The 18,652-nt window shown below is 51.1% G+C and overlaps 1 protein-coding gene across 4 annotated transcripts in view; it reads left to right on the top strand.

Annotated features, from left to right (window-relative positions):
* Positions 1–18,652, top strand: part of STAG3 (STAG3 cohesin complex component) — a 183,949-nt gene that overhangs the window by 142,537 nt on the left and 22,760 nt on the right. For all 4 annotated transcript variants that reach the window (XM_088446139.1, XM_088446141.1, XM_088446137.1 and 1 more), the window contains 4 exons: positions 11,267–11,415; positions 12,184–12,306; positions 14,775–15,022; positions 15,386–15,536. In XM_088446139.1, the coding sequence (XP_088302265.1) occupies positions 11,267–11,415; positions 12,184–12,306; positions 14,775–15,022; positions 15,386–15,536 (671 nt within the window). The remainder of the gene's footprint in view (positions 1–11,266; positions 11,416–12,183; positions 12,307–14,774; positions 15,023–15,385; positions 15,537–18,652) is intronic.

Below are 18,652 nucleotides of genomic sequence, written 5' to 3'. Positions count from 1 at the left end.
CGTCCAGCCAGCCTGCCTTCCCTGCCCAACCCCCATTCCAGCTAGCCTGCCTGCCTACTTTCTCTGCCCCTCCCCCTGTCTAGCCAGCCGTCCTTAAGCCCCCTTCCCAGTCCAGCCAGCCTTCCTTCCCTGCCCACTGCACCCCAGTCCAGCCAGCCCTCTAGTTTAGCCAGCCTACCTTCCCTGCCCCTCCCTCAATCCAGCCAGCCTTTCCTGTGCCCCTACCCTCTCCTAGTCCAGCCAGCCAGCCTGTCTTCCCTGCTCCAGTTCACTCTTGCCAGCCCAGTGCCCCCCTTGTCCAGCCTTCCCTGCCCTGTGTTCCCCAGTAATGTCCATCCTTCCCTGTCCTGTGTTCCCCCAGTAATGTCCATCCTTCCCTGCCCTTTACCCCCCCCCCCACCCATCATGTCTAGCATCTCTGGTTTATGCACCAATTGATGCACCACCGCCGAAGTAGCTCTACAGCTACACCCAAGTCTGCCCGATACCCCGGGGGGCCCTGCCTATTTTGTCAGTACCGGGCCCCACAATTTCTGATGGCAGCCCTGACAGTAACCATCGGCTGGCTACAGGGAACGGCTCTACGGGTTGAAGACCCCTACTCTACGGCCTTTCATACCATGTTGCGGGATGAAAGACCTGAGAATGCATCTAAATGCCCTGTTTCTACTTCAGGGTCCATAGGGAGTCCACAGGGTTGACCTTGGGGTATAGCTGGATCTGGATCCATGGGCACCACGCAGTTAAAGCTTTGCTGCTCCCAGGATGCACTTGGGTCCGTCCTCCTCTATACCCCGCCCCGGCCACAGGCACCTCAGTTTTAGTTGGTGCCCGGCCGGAGTCGGGTCACCCTGCGCAGTGGGGCTGCATAAGCAGCCCCTAAGCTTTATTCTTTATTTATTTATTTTTTTAAAAAGAAGATTTTATTATTTTATTTTTACTGTCTTCAGAGCGGCAGCATCAGACTGTCCATCTGGACGTCTACGCTGCCGCTCCAACAGCCCCGCTGGCGCTGCGACGCCGGTACTGATCCGGGGATCGCAGCGGGACCCCGGAGTCAGTACTAGCGTGGCTCCGGGACCTCCCAAGGACTGCTGCCGGACTGAAGGGGCCAGGTAAGCCGCGTGCAGCGCTGTCAGCGCTGCACGCGGGGAAAATGCAGTCTTCATGCCGCCGGTCTCTGGGGACAGACCGGTGGCGCTAGTAGCGGCGGCGGGCTCCCCCTCTTCAGGAATACCCCGCGTGTCCGCTGGCCCCCGGGGTGTAAGTACCGGCGGGGAACCGGCTTCCCCGGGGGTTTAGTACTAGCAGGGGAGGCAGCCTTCCCTGCTTCAGCGCTCCTCCCCTCAGCCCAGCGCGCCTTCTCTCATGTGTGCTGGCGTCGCTGGGCTGTTCTCACTCGGCCACTCCTCCTCAGAGCTCTCCGGCGGCCATCTTCCTCAGGCAGCATCGCAGAGCTCCCAGGCAGGCTTCCAGTGGACCAGTCCCCCTGCGTACCTCTCCCCCTGCAAAGGACTGTGTTCGCAGCGCTATAGCCCTCCCAGACACTGAATCTGGGAGGTTGATTGTAGCGGAAGGTGCAGTGAGTATAACTTCTCTGCATGGTATGTGACTATTGCTAGTGCTGCTGTCTGTGCTTATTTTCTACTTACTGTCAGCTTTTTACCTATCCCTTTCCTTCTCCTACGGCCCGCAGGTGCGTGGGGGAGGGGTGTTCTTTCTGTGTACCTCACTTATATAAATCTACGTATTTGTGAGGTCCGTCACATACTGCGGTGTGCTCCTCAGTACCATATTGTGGACTGGTTGTGTTGCATACTTGGGAGTGCGTGGGTGTTATACGCCTTACCTCGTTTCGGTGAGACACTTTTTTTGCAAAAAAGTTTGTGTCATATCTGATGAGGGGAATGAGCTCTCCGAGGCTCCTGTGTTGTTTTCCTGCCGACGCTGTTCGGCAGGGGCTGACGGGGCAGATTTGTCTCAGGACGGTCTGTGCGGGCGGTGCCAGTTGGTACCTGGACCCTCTAAACCCCCGGTGGCGCAGGATCCTCCGTGGGCAATGTTTACGCAAGTGCTGGCGTCAATCGCGGACCTACTTGCGGTCCCGACTGCGGCCCCTTCTAGGGCGTTGCCCCAGCCTACCATGCCCCGTTCCCCGGGTGTGACTCGTCTGGTGCAGTCTCCTCCCGGGTCTCAGACTGTGGGTCCTTATGCGGGCTTGCCGGTATACGTGCAAACCCCCACGGTGCCGCAGCAGTCGATGGTACCTTTTCAGGGGTATCCTCAGGCAGTACCCCCGCCTTGGGTGGACGTCCTCTCCAGCTCTGTTCAGAGTCTGGCGGCTTCGTCATCGGCTTTTCAACATATGTTGCACAGTGATTTGCCCCCACGGGCGTCCAAGCGTTCCGTTCCGGCTTCACTGGCGGCTCAGTTCACGGACACGGACGTGTCTTCGGATGACGGGGAGATCCATGAAGACTCTGACTCGGATGCCGGGGCCCAGGAGATGGAGGCTAAGTCTTCCATTAATGTGCCGGCATTGGTTAGGACGGTGCGGGCCATCCTTCACATTGAGGAGGATGTGCCCGCCCCCAGGTCAAAATACCCAAATTTTAAAAAGGCCAAGGTAGCTTCGACGGTTTTTCCCCTGTCCGATCAATTGACGGATCATATGGCAGGGGCCTGGCAGTTGCCCAGCAAGAGGTTCCAACCGCAGAAGCGGTTGGCTTCGAACTATCCGTTTCCGGAGGCTCATTGCAGTAAGTGGGAAACTCCTCCAGCGGTGGATTCCCATGTTACCCGCTTAATTAAAAGCGCTACACTGCCTTTGCCGTCGATCTCCTCCCTGAAGGATCCCACGGACAGGAAGGTGGAGACTTGTTTGAAGTCTATCTACTCTATCTCGGGGGCAGTGGCCCGTCCGTCCATGGCCATCTCTTGGGTGGCTAAGGCCATCGAGAGCTGGGCCAATGCTTTGGAGGATACCTTTCCGGAAGATGCTCCGGAGATCCAGAGAGCGTTGATAGGTCAAATGAGGGATGCGGCTTCCTACATTGGGGAAGCATCGTTAGACGCAAGCCTGCTAACCTCTCGGGTGTCGGCTGCAGCTGTGTCGGCGCGTCGGTCTTTGTGGCTGAGGTCTTGGAGAGCTGACGCTGACTCCAAAAAGGGACTGGAGGCCTTACCTTTTAATGGGGAGTTGCTTTTTGGTCCAGACTTGGACAAAATTGTGGACACTCTGGCTAAGTCTAAATCAGCCTTCCTCCCTTCGGCTTCTGCTCCTACCAAGGTACGGAGCTCTGCTTTTCGGTCCTTTCGGGTTCAGGGCAAGGCAAAAGGTCAGTCCTTCCCGAGGCAGTCGACGACCAAGGCCGCTTCTAAGCCCAAGAAGCAGCCCTGGAGTGCCAGGCGCCCTTCTTCCAAGCAGGAAGATAAACCTTCTGCCTGATGGGACAGGCCTCCCTCTGGGGGACCCCAGAGTGGGAGGCCGACTTCTTCTATTTGCCCAGTGCTGGCACAATACCACCACGGATGCCTGGGTTCGAGAAGTGGTCTCCCAGGGGTACGCCCTGTCTTTTCGGCACAGACCGCCCCACCAGTTTTTCTGCACAAGTCCTTCTCAGGATACGACCAAGTCTTTACAGATTCAGGAAGCTATAGAGTCCTTGCTGACAGCAGGGGTCATTGTTCCCGTTCCTCAATTACAACGAGGGACGGGGTTCTGTTCTTCTCTGTTTCTGGTGCGGAAACCCAATGGTTCTCATCGCCCTATCCTCAACTTGAAGTCTCTGAACAAATTCCTCAGAGTTCCCAAGTTCAGGATGGAAACGTTACGTTCCATCATTCTGGCGATGGAACCGGGGGATTACATGGTGTCCCTGGATATCCAGGACGCCTACCTCCATGTTCCGATAGCACCTTCGCACCAGCGGTATCTGAGGTTCGCTATCCTTCAACACCATTACCAGTTCCGGGCGCTACCCTTTGGTCTCTCCACGGCACCGAGGGTGTTCTCGAAGATTATGGCGGTCATGGCCGCACATCTTCGGAACCAGAATGGACGGCTAATACCGTATCTGGACGACCTCCTGTTGCTGGCGAGTTCCCCGGAGGTACTGCTTCATCATCTCCACTTGACGGTCGCTTGCCTGCAAGCGCACGGGTGGCTGATAAATTGGAAAAAGTCCTCCCTGATTCCATCTCAGCGGATGGTTCATTTGGGAGCCCTGCTGGATTCTCGGCAGCAAAGGATCTTCCTGACCCCGGAGAAGGTCTCCTCCCTGCAGCTGAGGATACACAGTTGCCTGAGCAGTTGCCACCTGTCGGTCCATTCGGCTATGAGGGTTTTGGGCTCCATGGTGTCAACATTCGACATGGTGGAATTTGCCCAGTTCCATTCCCGCCTCTCTAGGGGCTGATTCTATCGGAATGGAACGGGTTACCTCACCGGATCCGCTCTCAGTTGCTGGTGTTGTCCCCGGAGGTTCGGCAGTCTTTGGCTTGGTGGCTTCAGACAGCTCATCTGGTCGAGGGGCGTCCCTTTTGGATCCCGGACTGGGTCCTGCTCACGACGGATGCCAGTCTTCGGGGTTGGGGGGCAGTGACCGGCTCGTTGTCACTTCAGGGTCGTTGGTCTGCGGAAGAAGCTCTTCTTCCCATCAACATTCTGGAACTGCGGGCGGTTTATCGGGCCCTGCAGTCGTCCGGTCCCGCTCTTTACGGACGGGCGGTTCAGGTGCAGTCCGACAACGCCACCACGGTGGCGTATATCAACCACCAAGGAGGAACTCGAAGTCGGGCAGCAATGTCGGAGGTGTCTCGCATCCTTGCTTGGGCGGAGTGTCACATTCCAGCGATCTCGGCAGTCTTCATTCCCGGGGTCCTCAATTGGGAGGCGGACTTCCTCAGCCGTCAAGACGTGCATCCCGGGGAATGGTCGCTTCACCCAGAGGTGTTTCAGCTACTCGTGGACAGGTGGGTGCTGCCGGAGCTGGACTTGATGGCCTCCCGTCACAATCACAAGTTGCCCGTTTACGGGTCAAGGACAGGAGACGCAGGCGCCAGTCTGGTAGACGCGCTGTCGGTGAAATGGACGTTTCACCTGGCGTATCTGTTTCCTCCGATATCCTTACTTCCTCGGGTTCTGCGGAAATTCCAGCAGGACGGCGGCACGCTCGTGCTGGTTGCTCCGGCGTGGCCCAGACGTCCTTGGTACTCCGATCTGAGGTGTCTCTACATCGACGCTCCGTACCTTCTTCCTCAGCGTCGGGACCTGTTGTCTCAAGGGCCCTGCCTTTACCCGGATCTGGGTCGGCTGTCTTTGACGGCGTGGCTCTTGAGACAGCCGTCTTGAGGTCTAGGGGTTTCTCCAGTTCAGTCATTGGTACCATGCTTAGGGCACGCAAGCCTGCCTCCGCACGGATTTACCACAGGGTGTGGCGCACTTACTTTCAGTGGTGTGAATCCAGAAACTATGATCCTCAGGTGTTCCGGGTTTCCAGAATCTTGGAGTTCCTTCAATCAGGTTTGGACCTCGGCTTACGCCTGGCCTCTCTGAAGGTTCATGTGTCTGCATTGTCCGTGTGGTTTCAGCGACGGATTGCTACACTACCGGATGTTCACACCTTTTTCCAGGGTGTTCTCAGGATACAGCCTCCCTTCGTGCCTCCTGTGGCTCCTTGGGACTTGGCGGTGGTGCTACGGGTCTTGCAGCAAGTGGCTGACGTTCAAGACCGTTTTTCTCCTAGCAATTGCTTCTGCCAGGAGGGTGTCAGAGTTGGGGGCGCTTTCCTGTCGCCCTCCTTTTCTGATTTTTCATCAGGACAGAGCGGTGCTCCGCACTCGTCCTGAGTTTTTGCCCAAAGTGGTCTCGAAGTTCCACATTAATCAGGAACTTGTTGTGCCAGCTTTTCAGTCGCCTGATCTTTCAGCTGGTGAGGCTTCCTTAGATGTAGTCCGGGCACTTAGAATCTATGTGGATCGGACTGCTTCGGTTAGGAAGTCGGATTCTTTGTTTGTCCTCTTCGGTTTTCACAAGAGGGGTTGGCCTGCCAACAAGCAAACGTTAGCCCGTTGGCTTCGTTCCGTTATTTGTGAGGCTTATGCACAGGAGGGTTTACCTGTGCCAGCCTCTGTTAAGGCTCATTCCACTCGTTCTGTGGGTCCCTCTTGGGCTGCTAGACGTGGCGCCTCCGCTGTTCAGCTGTGTAAGGCGGTCATTTGGTCTTCAATTCAAACGTTTTTGAGGTTCTATGCGTTTGACACCTTCGCCTCTCAGGATGCATCCTTCGGGCGCCGGGTACTCCTTTCAGCACAGGAGCGTCCCCGCCCTTAGTTGTACTGCTTTGGGACATCCCCAAGGTCAACCCTGTGGACCCCCTATGGACCCTGAAGTAGAAAACAAGATATATGGTAAGAACTTACCTTTGTTATCTCTGTTTCTACGAAGTCCATAGGGTCCACAGGGCGCCCGCCCTGACGCACCTGGCTTCAAATGGGCTGTGTGGCTGGTCACCGGTTTTCCGTCTCCCATTTCTGTGAGTATGGTTTCTTGTGTGTTCCAGTCTTCCTTCTCTCTGTTTAGTCTCCTCCTCCGGCCTTAGCTGCTTACCAACTGAGGTGCCTGTGGCCGGGGCGGGGTATAGAGGAGGACGGACCCAAGTGCATCCTGGGAGCAGCAAAGCTTTAACTGCGTGGTGCCCATGGATCCAGATCCAGCTATACCCCAAGGTCAACCCTGTGGACCCTATGGACTTCGTAGAAACAGAGATAACAAAGGTAAGTTCTTACCATATCTCTTGTTATTGTCATCCAAGGCTATTCAACTATCAGACACAGAGGTGTTGTCGGATGATGGGGAAGTGGATGATGCATCTGATTACCCTACGCTGGAGGTGGAGCCTAAATCAAGAATTAATGTTACAGCTTTGGTGCGGGCGGTCCGATCCATACTAGATATAGTAGATGACGAACCTGCCCCTAAATCCAAATACCCTCAGTTTAAACAGGTAAAGGTCACTTTGGCAGTTTTTCTCTCTGACCAGCTGGTAGACCACATGGCGGAGGCTTGGTAAGCACCTGGTAAGAGGTATCAGCCACAAAAGCGTTTGTCCTCATGCTATCCATTCCCTGAGGGGCACTGTAAGAATTGGGAATCACCTCCGGCGGTGGATTCTCATGTAACTCTTTTGATTAAAAGTGCCACGCTACCCATGCCTTCCATTTCTTCCTTGAAGGATTCTACGGATAGGAAGGTGGAGACGTGCCTGAAATCGATTTACTCTCTCTCCGGAGCGGTTGTCCGTCTGTCCATGGCTATCTCATGGGTGGCTAGGCGATAGAAAGTTGGGCAAATGTTCTGGAGGACACTTTACCCGAGGAGGTTCCTGTGACTCAGAGGTCTTTGGTGGGCCACATTAGAGATGCGGCTGCTTATATTGGTGAGGCTTCTTATGATGCCAGTCTACTGACCTCCAGAGTCTCGTCCGTGGTAGTGTCTGCTCGCCGCACCCTATGGCTGCGCTCCTGGAGGGCGGATGCTAACTCTAAAAAGGGCCTGGAGGTCTTGCCCTACACTGGGGAGATATTGTTTGGCCCAGGCCTGGACATATTGTAGACACACTGGCAAAATCTAAGTCAGCAGTTCTGCCATCAGCATCTGCACCTTCCAAGGCTAGAACCTCTTCCTTTCGGTCCTTTCGTTCTCAGGGAAAACCCAAAGGACAGTCTTTTCCTAGACAATCAGTGACCAAAACAACCACCAAGCCTAAGGAACAGGCCTGGAGCGCAAGACGCCCTGCTTCCAAGTCAGAGGACAAACCCTCAGCCTGATGGGACGGGCCTCCCTCTGGGGGATCCCAGAGTGGGAGGCCAACTTCTTCAGTTCGCCCAGTGTTGGTGTCAAACCACCAAAGATGCTTGAGTAAAATAAGTGGTCTCTCAGGGGTACGCCCTCTCATTCCGGCACAGACCTCCCCACTAGTTTTTTCTGTATGAGCCCTCCTTCTGACAAGAACAAGGCCTTGAAGATCCAGGAAGCCATAGAGTCCTTGCTGAAAGTAGGGGTAGTTGTACCAGTTCCACTATCTCAACGAGGGACTGGTTATTATTCTACTCTGTTTCTGGTTCAGAAGCCGAATAGGTCTCATCGGCCTATCCTCAACCTCAAATCTCCGCACAAGTTCCTCAGGGTGCCCAAGTTCAGGATGGAAACTTTGCGTTCCATCATACTGGCTATGCAACCTGGGGATTACATGGTATCCCTGGACATTCAGGATGCTTACCCGCATATCCCCATAACGTCTTCCCACCAGCGTTATCTACGGTTTGCTATTCTGCACCAACACTTCCAGTATCGGGCTCTGCCCTTTGTCTTATCCACAGCTGCAAGGCTCTTTACAAAAGTTATGGCTGTCATTGCAGCCCATCTGCAGAGTCAGGGTATACGACTCCTGCCATACAGTACCTGGACGACCTCCTCCTGCTGGCGGGTTCTCCAGAGGTGCTTCAACACCACCTGCGCCTGACGATCGCTTGACTACAAGCGCATGGGTGGCTAATCAAATGGAAAAAGTCCTATCTAATTCCATCACAAAGGATGGTTCATTTTGGAACCTTTCTGGAATACACTCGGCGATGCAGGTTCTATGGTCAATGGTGTCCACATTCGACATGGTGGAATATGCACAGTTTCATTCAAGGCCCCTGCAAGGGCTGATCCTTCCAGATGGAACGGCTTAACCCACCGGATCAAGGCTCAGACGATGGTGCTCTGTCTCTGTCTTGGTGGCTACTGACACCTCATCTCGCCAACGGTCGGCTCTTTTGGAACCCGGACTGGGTACTCCTCACGACGAACGCCAGTCTCCGTGGCTGGGGCGCAGTGACCGGTCCGCGCTCATTTCAGGGCCGTTGGACAGCAGTCGAAACAGCCCTGCCCATCAACATATTGGAACTTCGGGCCATGTACAGGGCCCTCAGGATGGCAAATCACATTCTCCGACCTTTGGCTACTTACCAACTGAGGTGCCTCTGGCTCGGGGGCGGGGTATAGGGAGGATGGACCAGTGGATCCTGGGAGCTAAAGCTTTAACTGCATGGTGCCCGGGATCCAGATCCAACCTACACCCCAAGGTCTCCCTGTTGACCCTATGGACTTCGAAGAAAAAGAGTTAACCAATGTAGGTTCTTACCATAACTCTAATTTTTCACCCGTTTCCCCTTTTTAGGGCCATATTCAATCAGAAGCAAAAAGTCTGTTGCGAAAAAGTATCACGCTGGTCCCCGCTCATCCACTTATTCAATTCCAAATCGGCGAAAACACCACCCGGCGAAACTGAAATGGGCGAAATGTTCTGTCAGTTTTGGGGAAATCAGCCTGGCACACCCCCAAAAGATGCACTGACATGGGGGATCACTATGGGTACCCCCGAATTGCCCTGCTAAAGGTATTTTGGGTTTTTAAATGATCTCAATAGTTGCTATTTAGCGACTTTGAGCAAGGGGTGAAGAATAGCTAGTTTTTAATTTGTACTCTCACTTTGATTTTTTTTTCCCATTTTTTCGAAGTGCATTTTTTGGGGTGTCCTTTTGTGTATTTTTTTGTGTCTTTTTACACAATTTGCGTCAAGGGAGGTGTACAAAAGGGTACAGGGTGGTTTCTGCACCCCAAAACCCCAATTCTGCACTTTTTTTCGCTGAAATTGAATACGGGGATAAATGAAAATCGGTGAAAATGTCGCCATCGGTGAAAAAGTATCGCGGAAACGGACTTTTGGCTTCTAATTGAATACAGCTTCTAATGTGGCTCTGAGACACGCTTAACACTAAGCCATTGAGAAATATTACTTGCGGCGCTCGCCAGGGGTGGTTTTGAATCATTGTAAATTACCGATGATGTGGCGGGATGGCAGAAACTGTCTGTTACAGGAGTACAGTGGAGACTTGCAAGTGATTGACAGTTACCTCCCCCAGACCACAAATGTTACACTGTGTCATGAAAAAATTTTGCTAAAAATTTATGCCAGCAAGCACCTCTCTCCACTCTTACCCCCCCATCCAACAAGCAGCCATTGGTCAACTATATCCCACATCAGAGTTCCCAATTTAATTTACAGTACCTGCCCATTATACCACGAGCGTAAAACTACATGGAACAACTCAAACAATTTTAAAATGAAGTTTAAATACATAAACAACTGCCTAAATCCTTGTTTGTCACTTTATCAAATCCAAATAAAAATCTAATTACTTTTTTTTTTTCTCTATGCATTGTAGTCTAAGTAAGAAATAAAAGGTTAATTAATTTTTATAACCCATAGTAGCCCAAATTGATAAAAAATAATTAAATCTATAAATAATCTGGGGAAATAGGTTTGCACGGGTTTACAAATCAGAGGAAAAGGAGCCCGAGTAGCTGTTGGTAGGTTTGTAGGTCAGACAGACCCCTGCCCTGAGCAGGACACGTTCCAAAGGCCTCCGATAATCTAGGGGAGGCGGCATTAGATGCTGGGCTCAGTGCACCAAGGTCCATCTGTACCCCAGCGTCCACGATCAAAATACATCTGCCATTATGAAATATTACAAAAACATGTAAGAGTGCAAAGTATAAAATTGAATATGATATAAAGATAAGAGAAAGCAATAGGCTACGGAATCCGTATAGAAGAATACTATGGGCCTGTTTGAGCACGGATCGCAATTGCAACCGTGTACGCAGATCGGTCCGACTGTGTGTGCACCGCACTGCACGTGCGTGGCAATCGCACTGCGTTTACGGTCGCACTGTGGAATCTACTGCAGAATGAGCGACAGGCCGTGAGCGTTTTTGGGGGGTGGTGACGGGGGAGTGGTCGGAGAAACGCAGGCGTGCCTGTCTGTTTGAACGCTGTTACATGGGCGTGCATAAATTAGCCACTGCAATTGCATACACAGCCTGCGTGCGGCGCGACTTGCAAATTCTGAGACAGATCAGAGCTGCTGTAATTGTGCGTGACGGCCGATGTTACCGATGTATACGCAGGACTGCGAGGTGTTACAGATATGAGAAGGCAGCAGTGGGCATCTCTATGCTGGCTGGGAGGTGGCAGCGTATTTTTGCAGATTCATGGCGTGCGATTACGCAGCTGCGATCCGTGCTGACTCAGGCCCTATATCCGTAATCTCTTGATATAACTCTCCAACGTAGGATGCTCCATTCTCTCTGAGTGCTTGTCGTCAGTGTCTCCTCGCCTGCTGTAAATGTGGCCACGTGTCCCTTTTTATGCAGATGTTCTCCGGTCTCAGCCTGTTGGACCCCTCTGCCGACTGTCGCTTTTCGCACCCGTTCCTAGAGATACGCGATCTGGCAAAACGGTTTTCTCTCCTGTTTGGGCCGAACCAGCTGAGAAACCGTCCGGACTTTATTCTCCTGCACAAGTAAGAGCCGCGGGTCCGACACGCGCACACGCATACAGATCACTGCCTTATACACCGCCCCTGGTTCTCCCTTATCCTAGAGGCCCAGCTCCTACAACAAGGCTGCACAACTCCGGGTCTTGAGGGACAGTTGGTTTGAATACCCCAAATTGATGACGTAAGTGGCAGATCCATTAACTGCTCTGCTGTTTGACAACCTTGGTTAAAATGGATTTTCAAAAAAATTTGCCTGCGTCCAATCCTCCATTCCTGGGGCGGTGAAACCATATGTGTTACAGTAAACTCTTCCGTTATATGGGTTTGGTGAAACATTGTCATCCAAAACTTCTTAAAAAGGAGCTTTCCATAGTTAAGATCTTCAGGGATGCACCAAATCCAGGATCTGATTCTTCTTAAAACGCTGCCTAACCAACCAAAACTATATTCTGATATGTATTATGCCCTGCTCACTAATATGAGAGAGAACTACACTTTTATAGAGAAGATATTAGGCCCCTCCTCCCTACTTGTAATATGTAAATTAGGCTTCCTATACCGTTTGGCTATTGCAGAATCTTTTTTTTGTAATATAATCTGCATTTGGTGCAGCCCCACGATACACAGCTACATGCAGTGCGACTCTTCATTGTATAAAATGTCTGCCGAATGTGTCTGTCATTAAATTCTGTGGTTGCACCTCTTCCCCCCGCTCATACATTGCTGCCTCTAACTCCGATCCAGCACATTACATGACTGTGATCTGTTTGTTTGTTTTTATTTTTTTTCTAGAGAGGGTATTAAATTCTCCCTGCGTGCTCCCCCGGGCGGTGAGTGGTCTTCCCAGAACCTGCTGTTTCTAGACGTGCTGAGCGAATTCTCACCCAAACTTCTGAAACAGGACAAAGCAGCACTGTGAGTAGACATGGGAGTTCCAGGATAGGGTGACCCCCATATAGGAAGACAAAGCAGCACTGTGAGTAGACATGGCAGTTCCAGGATAGGGTGACCCCCATATAGGAAGATAAAGCAGCACTGTGAGTAGACATGGCAGTACCAGGATAGGGTGACCCCCATATAGGAAGACAAAGCAGGACTGTGAGTAGATATGGCAGTTCCAGGATAGGGTGACCCTCATATAGGGAGATAAAGCAGCACTGTGAGTAGACATGGCAGTTCCAGGATAGGGTGACCCCATATAGGAAGATAAAGCAGCACTGTGAGTAGACATGGCAGTACCAGGATAGGGTGACCCCATATAGGAAGATAAAGCAGCACTGTGAGTAGACATGGGAGTTCCAGGATAGGGTGACCCCCATATAGGAAGACAAAGCAGCACTGTGAGTAGACATGGCAGTTCCAGGATAGGGTGACCCCCATATAGGAAGATAAAGCAGCACTGTGAGTAGACATGGCAGTACCAGGATAGGGTGACCCCCATATAGGAAGACAAAGCAGGACTGTGAGTAGATATGGCAGTTCCAGGATAGGGTGACCCTCATATAGGGAGATAAAGCAGCACTGTGAGTAGACATGGCAGTTCCAGGATAGGGTGACCCCATATAGGAAGATAAAGCAGCACTGTGAGTAGACATGGCAGTACCAGGATAGGGTGACCCCCATATAGGAAGACAAAGCAGGACTGTGAGTAGATATGGCAGTTCCAGGATAGGGTGACCCTCATATAGGGAGATAAAGCAGCACTGTGAGTAGACATGGCAGTACCAGGATAGGGTGACCCCCATATAGGGAGATAAAGCAGCACTGTGAGTAGACATGGCAGTACCAGGATAGGGTGACCCCCATATAGGAAGACAAAGCAGCACTGTGAGTAGACATGGCAGTTCCAGGATAGGGTGACCCCCATATAGGAAGACAAAGCAGCACGGTGAGTAGACATGGCAGTTCCAGGATAGGGTGACCCCATATAGGGAGATAAAGCAGCACTGTGAGTAGACATGGCAGTACCAGGATAGGGTGACCCCCATATAGGAAGACAAAGCAGGACTGTGAGTAGATATGGCAGTTCCAGGATAGGGTGACCCTCATATAGGGAGATAAAGCAGCACTGTGAGTAGACATGGCAGTACCAGGATAGGGTGACCCCCATATAGGGAGATAAAGCAGCACTGTGAGTAGACATGGCAGTACCAGGATAGGGTGACCCCCATATAGGAAGACAAAGCAGCACTGTGAGTAGACATGGCAGTTCCAGGATAGGGTGACCCCCATATAGGAAGACAAAGCAGCACGGTGAGTAGACATGGCAGTTCCAGGATAGGGTGACCCCATATAGGAAGATAAAGCAGCACTGTGAGTAGACATGGCAGTTCCAGGATAGGGTGACCCCCATATAGGAAGACAAAGCAGCACTGTGAGTAGACATGGCAGTACCAGGATAGGGTGACCCCCATATAGGAAGATAAAGCAGCACTGTGAGTAGACATGGCAGTACCAGCATAGGGTGACCCCATATAGGGAGATAAAGCAGCACTGTGAGTAGACATGGCAGTTCCAGGATAGGGTGACCCCCATATAGGGAGATAAAGCAGCACTGTGAGTAGACATGGCAGTTCCAGGATAGGGTGACCCCCATATAGGGAGATAAAGCAGCACTGTGAGTAGACATGGCAGTTCCAGGATAGGGTGACCCCCATATAGGAAGACAAAGGAGCACTGTGAGTAGACATGGCAGTTCCAGGATAGGGTGACCCCATATAGGGAGATAAAACAGCTCTGTGAGTAGACATGGCAGCTCCAGGATAGGGTGACCCCCATATAGGGAGATAAAGCAGCTCTGTGAGTAGACATGGGAGTTCCAGGATAGGGTGACCCCCATATAGGAAGACAAAGCAGCACTGTGAGTAGACATGGCAGTTCCAGGATAGGATGACCCCATATAGGGAGATAAAGCAGCACTGTGAGTAGACATGGCAGTTCCAGGATAGGGTGACTCCCCATATCGGAAAACGAAGCAGGTTAAACATGGGACATTTATACCTGAAAGATGATATTGCAGGATAAGAATAATATTAAATTAAAAAAAAAAATAGTTTTCATTGTACCTCCGGGGATGAATTGTAAGCAATGAATCCGTATTGCCAGACCCCTATGTTCTCACCCTGTGGCCACACTCACCCGGGTGATGTAATACAATAGGAAAGAGAGGGTCCCAGCCATACCGACATGTCAGTAGAAGTACAGGGATTGCGCTATGACAAAGCACTAGGACTCAGAACATAAATATGACAAAAGAGAGCATATCTAGTGTACTGGGGGGGAGGGGAGTGTACGGGGCTGCTCACAGCTAAGGTGTAATTGCACACCGTCAGCATGTTATGTAAGTCAGTGGTCTAACACTGCAAATCTCGCACCTTTCCCAGCCTGCATTACCTGGATGACACCTGTAGGCAGTGCGTACCCCCTCAGCACGAATATGAGGAGGAAGATAACGAAATGTGGGCGCCCCTACACGCATACAAGAAGTCACTCAGTACAGACAGCGAGTCTGCCAATACCACCCCAAACCGTGCCAGCACACGTAGGCGAAAGGAAAGGAGAAAGCCTGCGCTGCCCCAGGCCTCGCCCATGAAGAGGAGACGAATGAACAGGGGGGAGGAAAATGGAAAAGGTTTGAAAGACAAAGAAGTTGATGTATGTAATATAATAATGTCATTGTTTTACACAGGGATGTGCAGATGACTAGATGCCACTAACACCCTATCTCAAAATCCCATTATGTCAGTCCAGATGTGAAGCCTCATACGCTGGTCACACATTCTGACCGCTGTATTTTATGCATCCAAAGATGGGGATCTAGATAAATCTCTCCTCTATACTTTCTGACCTAAATGAGTTGTGGCAGCTTTGATGGGTGTCTTCGCGTCACCTCTGCACGTGAAAGGCCAATTTGTATTCCTAATGATTGCCCTCTTCCTGTAACACTGAAAGCTGTAGTAGCCTCACTGCTGGCGTTCTCACTGTCTTTGGATAGATGGTTTAGAAGACTCCAGCACAGTCTCGGATGATTGCGATCGCAGAGGGACACCGATGACCACTTCCACGTTACAGCGAAGGAAACCAGCAGCTCCAACTAGAGGACCAGCAGATGATCAGACAGAGACGGACTCTGATTTTCAACTCAGGTCAGCAATACGCATCCATTTATTCTTTGTTTTATTTATTTTTGAAGTGTACTATATGTTTGTGTGTCCATCTTTTTACCTACATCAATGTATTGTATACTTCTAAACCATCCTACTAGGAACACTCACCAGCTTTGTGGAGCTCCCTGGGACTGCAGGGAGAGGAGGCAGCAACAGCTCAGCCTCGCTTCTGTATAGTCAGGCACTGCTTGCAGAGCTGAGGGCGGGGCCACACCACGGGCAGTAAGCTGCACAGAAAGAGAGCTAATAGAGGCATGGCTCTGAGTATGGGGGGCGTGCCTTTAGCACTGATGGACACCTTGGATGTGTCATGTGACCAGGAAGTGCCCTGCAGTGTTTAGAGATCAGAACTAGGTCAGCAGCAACAAGAGAAGACACAGTGATACAGGTAGGAGAATCAATGGATACTGAAGCTTAGGGTAGTGAGGGGAGAGTTACAGTGAGTAGGAGGTGAGACGGGCTCCCAGCACTGTGTGCCTCCCCAGCCATTGACCTCACTCACCTCACTGTGTTGCGAAAGCACTTTGCTTGATGTAAATCCCAGTCGTGAAGTTCATACAAATGACTGCTATTGCACAAATATGTAAATAATTATTTAACCTTCGCCCCGGCATTGAAAATGTCAAAAAAAAACAATAAAGATAGTGAAGTTTCGTTCTGAAAACCTGAAATGACTGCATTTTGTTCATTTTCTATGTGTAGTAAGAGCAGCCGTGCAAGTAAAAGCCTTTTTATTGCATAATAGAAGCGTGGTTCCCAATTATCACACTGAGAGAGGTCGCGTTGATAGATTAAGTTGAGTTTGAAAGTAAGACGACATTAACAAGCAATGCTGTAAATTATCAGAGGCCTTAGATATTACGTAAAGGGAGGCCCATCATTAAGAGCAATAAATGACCAAAAGCTCTGTGGCCCACATTATAGCGGGCCCGACTCACGCCCCAAGTATAGATGTATGTGTACATAGAATTTTGATTTGTGGCCACAATAAATACGTCCTGTGTTTTCAGTGTTGGCGGTTTCTGCTCGTTGAACTCTGTTTTCAAGAGAGGTTGATGCAGAGTCTAAAAAGACTTTGCAGGAGTAACCCTTGTTGGCTGAGCTCTAATTTGAACAAGATCTGGATAAAATGAAAGTCCGGAGACCGGTGGGAAGAGTTTTTACCAACCTGTTGGCATTTCCAAGACACAGAGTTCCCGGTTACGGCCCCTTTTCCAGATAGAGGAATGGTCTTGCCTCCTGTGTACAGTAGCCTGGCGGAAAATAGGATTGGTACTTCAAGATTCCAGGGTTGAAGCCCTCAGAAAGAGAGCCTGCCCACATGACTGGACATCAACTCACTCAGTGACTTCCATAGTGGGAGCCTGGCTGCTTCCTTACTGGGATCAGTTCAACTTCAGATTCCTGGGTGAAGGGTATCATGTAGCAGGGGTATATCAGATCTTCTCAGAGCTTCACCCAGTAGTTTTTCATTACCGGGTGTTTCCGGTGAACTTGTGAGAGGCCATTCAAACTTTTTCTCTGCCGTGGTTATTTTCCAAGTGCCAGTAGATCAGAGGAGTTGGGGAATAATTCCAGAAACCAGATGGTTACTTTCGACCAATTCTCAATCTAAAAACTTTAAGGTACTTAAACTCAGTCGAGTCACATTATTATGACCACCTCCTACATTTGACGTCGACAGCGCGTAGCCCATGAAGTAGGTCACGTGCCGTGCGCTGGCTTGGTGGGTATATAAGGTGTGCGATAAGCCATCTGCACACATATCACTCATTGCTGTTATGGGTAAAAGGAGCGATTTATCCAAGTTGCAAAAAGGGATGATTATTGGCTTTCGGGCCTAGGGCGGCAGTATTTCTGAAACGGCGCAGTTTGTGAATTGTTCGTGTGCCGCTGTGGTGAAGGTGTATCGTGACTGGGCAAATGGCGCCATTGTGAATAACCGACGTGGAAACTGCAGAGCACCACGTGCCATTGATGTGAGAGGTGAACATCGGCTACGAAGGTGCACGAGTGCCGACCGACATGCTACAGTGGAGCAGCTCAGCATCAAAATGAACCTGGGGGCCACCAGACGTATGTCTAAAACAACAGTTCAACAAACCTAGCTGCGTATGGGGCTCCGAAGCCAACGGATGGTCACTGCACCTTTGCTAATGAAGGGTGCATCCACGAAAAAAGGCTTCCATTTTCACTCCTTTATCAGAATTGGACCTCCGCTGATTGGCGAAGGGTCGCCTTCTTCGATGAGTCACGTTTTTTGCTTCATCGAACGGATGGACGTTGGCGTGTCAGACGAGAAAACAAGAGATATGGTAAGAACTTACCTTTGTTATCTCTGTTTCTACGAAGTCCATAGGGTCCACAGGGTTGACCTTGGGGTATAGCTGGATCTGGATCCATGGGCACCACGCAGTTAAAGCTTTAGCTGCTCCCAGGATGCACTTGGGTCCGTCCTCCTCTATACCCCGCCCCCGGCCACAGCACCTCAGTTGGTAAGCAGCCAAGGCCGGAGGAGGAAACTAAACAGAGAGAAGGAAGACTGGAACACACAAGAAACCATACTCACAGAAATGGGAGACGGAAAACCGGTGACCAGCCACACAGCCCATTTGAAGCCAGGTGCGTCAGGGCGGGCGCCCTGTGGACCCTATGGACTTCGTAGAAACAGAGATAACAAAGGTAAGTTCTTACCATATCTCTTGTTTTCTACTTCAGGGTCCATAGGGGGTCCACAGGGTTGACCTTGGGGATGTCCCAAAGCAGTACAACTAAGGGCGGGGACGCTCCTGTGCTGAAAGGAGTACCCGGCGCCCAAAGGATGCATCCTGAGAGGCAAAGGTGTCAAACGCATAGAACCTCAAAAACGTTTGAATTGAAGACAAAGTGGCCGCCTTACACAGCTGAACAGCAGAAGCGCCACGTCTAGCAGCCCAAGAGGGACCCACAGAACGAGTGGAATGAGCCTTAACAGAGGCTGGCACAGGTAAGCCCTCCTGTGCATAAGCCTCACAAATAACGGAACGAAGCCAACGGGCTAACGTTTGTTTGTTGGCAGGCCAACCCCTCTTGTGAAAACCAAAGAGGATAAACAA

The sequence above is a fragment of the Taudactylus pleione genome, unplaced genomic scaffold (genome assembly GCF_031769625.1).
Source record: "Taudactylus pleione unplaced genomic scaffold, aTauple2 ptg000393l, whole genome shotgun sequence".
Lineage (NCBI taxonomy): Eukaryota > Metazoa > Chordata > Amphibia > Anura > Myobatrachidae > Taudactylus > Taudactylus pleione.
This window is presented reverse-complemented; position numbering and strand designations above follow the sequence as displayed.